Source organism: Acanthamoeba castellanii (genome assembly GCF_000313135.1).
Source record: "Acanthamoeba castellanii str. Neff unplaced genomic scaffold scf7180000084660, whole genome shotgun sequence".
NCBI lineage: Eukaryota > Discosea > Longamoebia > Acanthamoebidae > Acanthamoeba > Acanthamoeba castellanii.
This window is the reverse complement of record NW_004457356.1, coordinates 153,076-154,505: the sequence shown is the minus strand read 5'-3', so window position 1 is coordinate 154,505 and position 1,430 is coordinate 153,076. Positions and strand designations below refer to the sequence as shown.

General features: G+C 65.6%; 1 protein-coding gene across 1 annotated transcript in view; it reads right to left on the bottom strand.

Moving 5' to 3' along the window:
• The window catches only part of ACA1_106950 (PH domain containing protein), a gene marked incomplete at both ends in the record, with an annotated part of 4,596 nt that overhangs the window by 2,925 nt on the left and 241 nt on the right, over positions 1 to 1,430 (bottom strand). The window contains 6 exon segments of the mRNA XM_004336279.1: positions 18 to 179; positions 194 to 285; positions 344 to 388; positions 626 to 731; positions 916 to 987; positions 1,121 to 1,335. Coding sequence (XP_004336327.1) covers positions 18 to 179; positions 194 to 285; positions 344 to 388; positions 626 to 731; positions 916 to 987; positions 1,121 to 1,335 — 692 coding nt within the window.

The window sequence follows — 1,430 nt, the reverse complement described above, 5'->3', positions numbered from 1 at the left end:
AGCGGGGCCTGCTTGACGGAAGCGACGAGCATGTCGATCTTGCCCATCTCCTTGTGGGTCGACGTGTCGGACTCGGACTTGTAGTAGTGGAGGGCGTCGGTGCGCAGGATGCACCAGCGCCGCCGCCAGTCGCCCAGCACGTTCTTGCCCTGCTTCGTGAGGTGGCCCGCGATCAGGACCTGCTTCTTCACACGCCCGTCCCAGCTCCCTGCTCCCACACAGCCGCCACCGCCGATGAGACGGGGCTGACGATGACGCCCCGACCGAGAAGCAGGTTGGCTTGAGCTTTGAGGAGGGGATGGGGGGGGGTGGCGTGCCTGCTGGTAGTGGGCCAGGAGGGCACTGTGGGCGGCCTGGATGGCTTCCATCCACCCCTTCATGTCCGCCTCTGGTGGTGCACCCCGAGGTGGTGGTGGTGGGTGGTGGGTGGTGGGTGTGGTGGTGGGTGGTGGTGCTGGTGGGTGGTGCTGGTGGCAGAGGAGGGTGTCACCAAATTGAAGCAGAATATTTAGATTTTTTGGATAGATAACCAGATAAGGATGGATGGGCGTAGGTGAAGGACCACCATCACCAGAATTCGCAAGATCGCGGGAGGAAAGGGAGAGTAGTGGGTGGTTTGCGGTACCGTTGTCCGCGGTGACGCAGTAGGAGCGGTTGGACGTCACGATGGAGAAGCAGTGCTTCCGGTTGGGCACGGTGGAGACGGCTGCCGTGAGCAATCCGATCGACCCCTGCCCCCCCCCACACCAGCCCATGCGAAGCGCATCAGCATCACTGCCAGCAGCAGCAGCAGCAGCAGCAAGCAGGCAGGCACGTGTGTGCAACACCGTCGGATGGGCCATCGACAGCTCCTCGCAGAGGAAGGAAAGAGCAGAGAGCGGGGGAGGGAGAGGGGGAGGGCGGGGGGTATTAAACCTTGGGCTGGTCGTCCCCGTGGTGGGCGTAGTAGTCGAGTGTGCCGTACTCGGTATTGAGCACGAACCACCGCTGCGGACACACACACGACACACACACACACACACGACACGTTGTGTGTTTGTCGTGTGCCGTGTCGTGCCAGTCAGCAGCCAGCTCCTCCCAGAGAGCGTCCGGTGGGATGGGAGTGGGCGGGGAGGCGTACGGTGCGCCAGTCGCCGCGCAGGTTGTTGCCCAGCTTGCTGAGGTGGCCCTCGCGCTTGAAGCTCGCGTCGATGGCGAGCCGCTTGCGCCCCTCCGTGCCCGCATGTGGGTGCGGCCCCTTCTCGCTGTCGCCGCGGCTCGTGGCCGTCTGCCGCGTAGTCCGCCTCCTCCGCCCCGACCCCGACCCCTCGTCGCCCTTCTCCTCGTGGCCGTCGTCTGCGGGGTCTTCCGCCTCGCCGACGCGATGGCCGTTCCGCCGAGGCAGGAGAGCGCCCACGGTGGGCGGCGACGTGGCCAGGCGCGGTGGATGG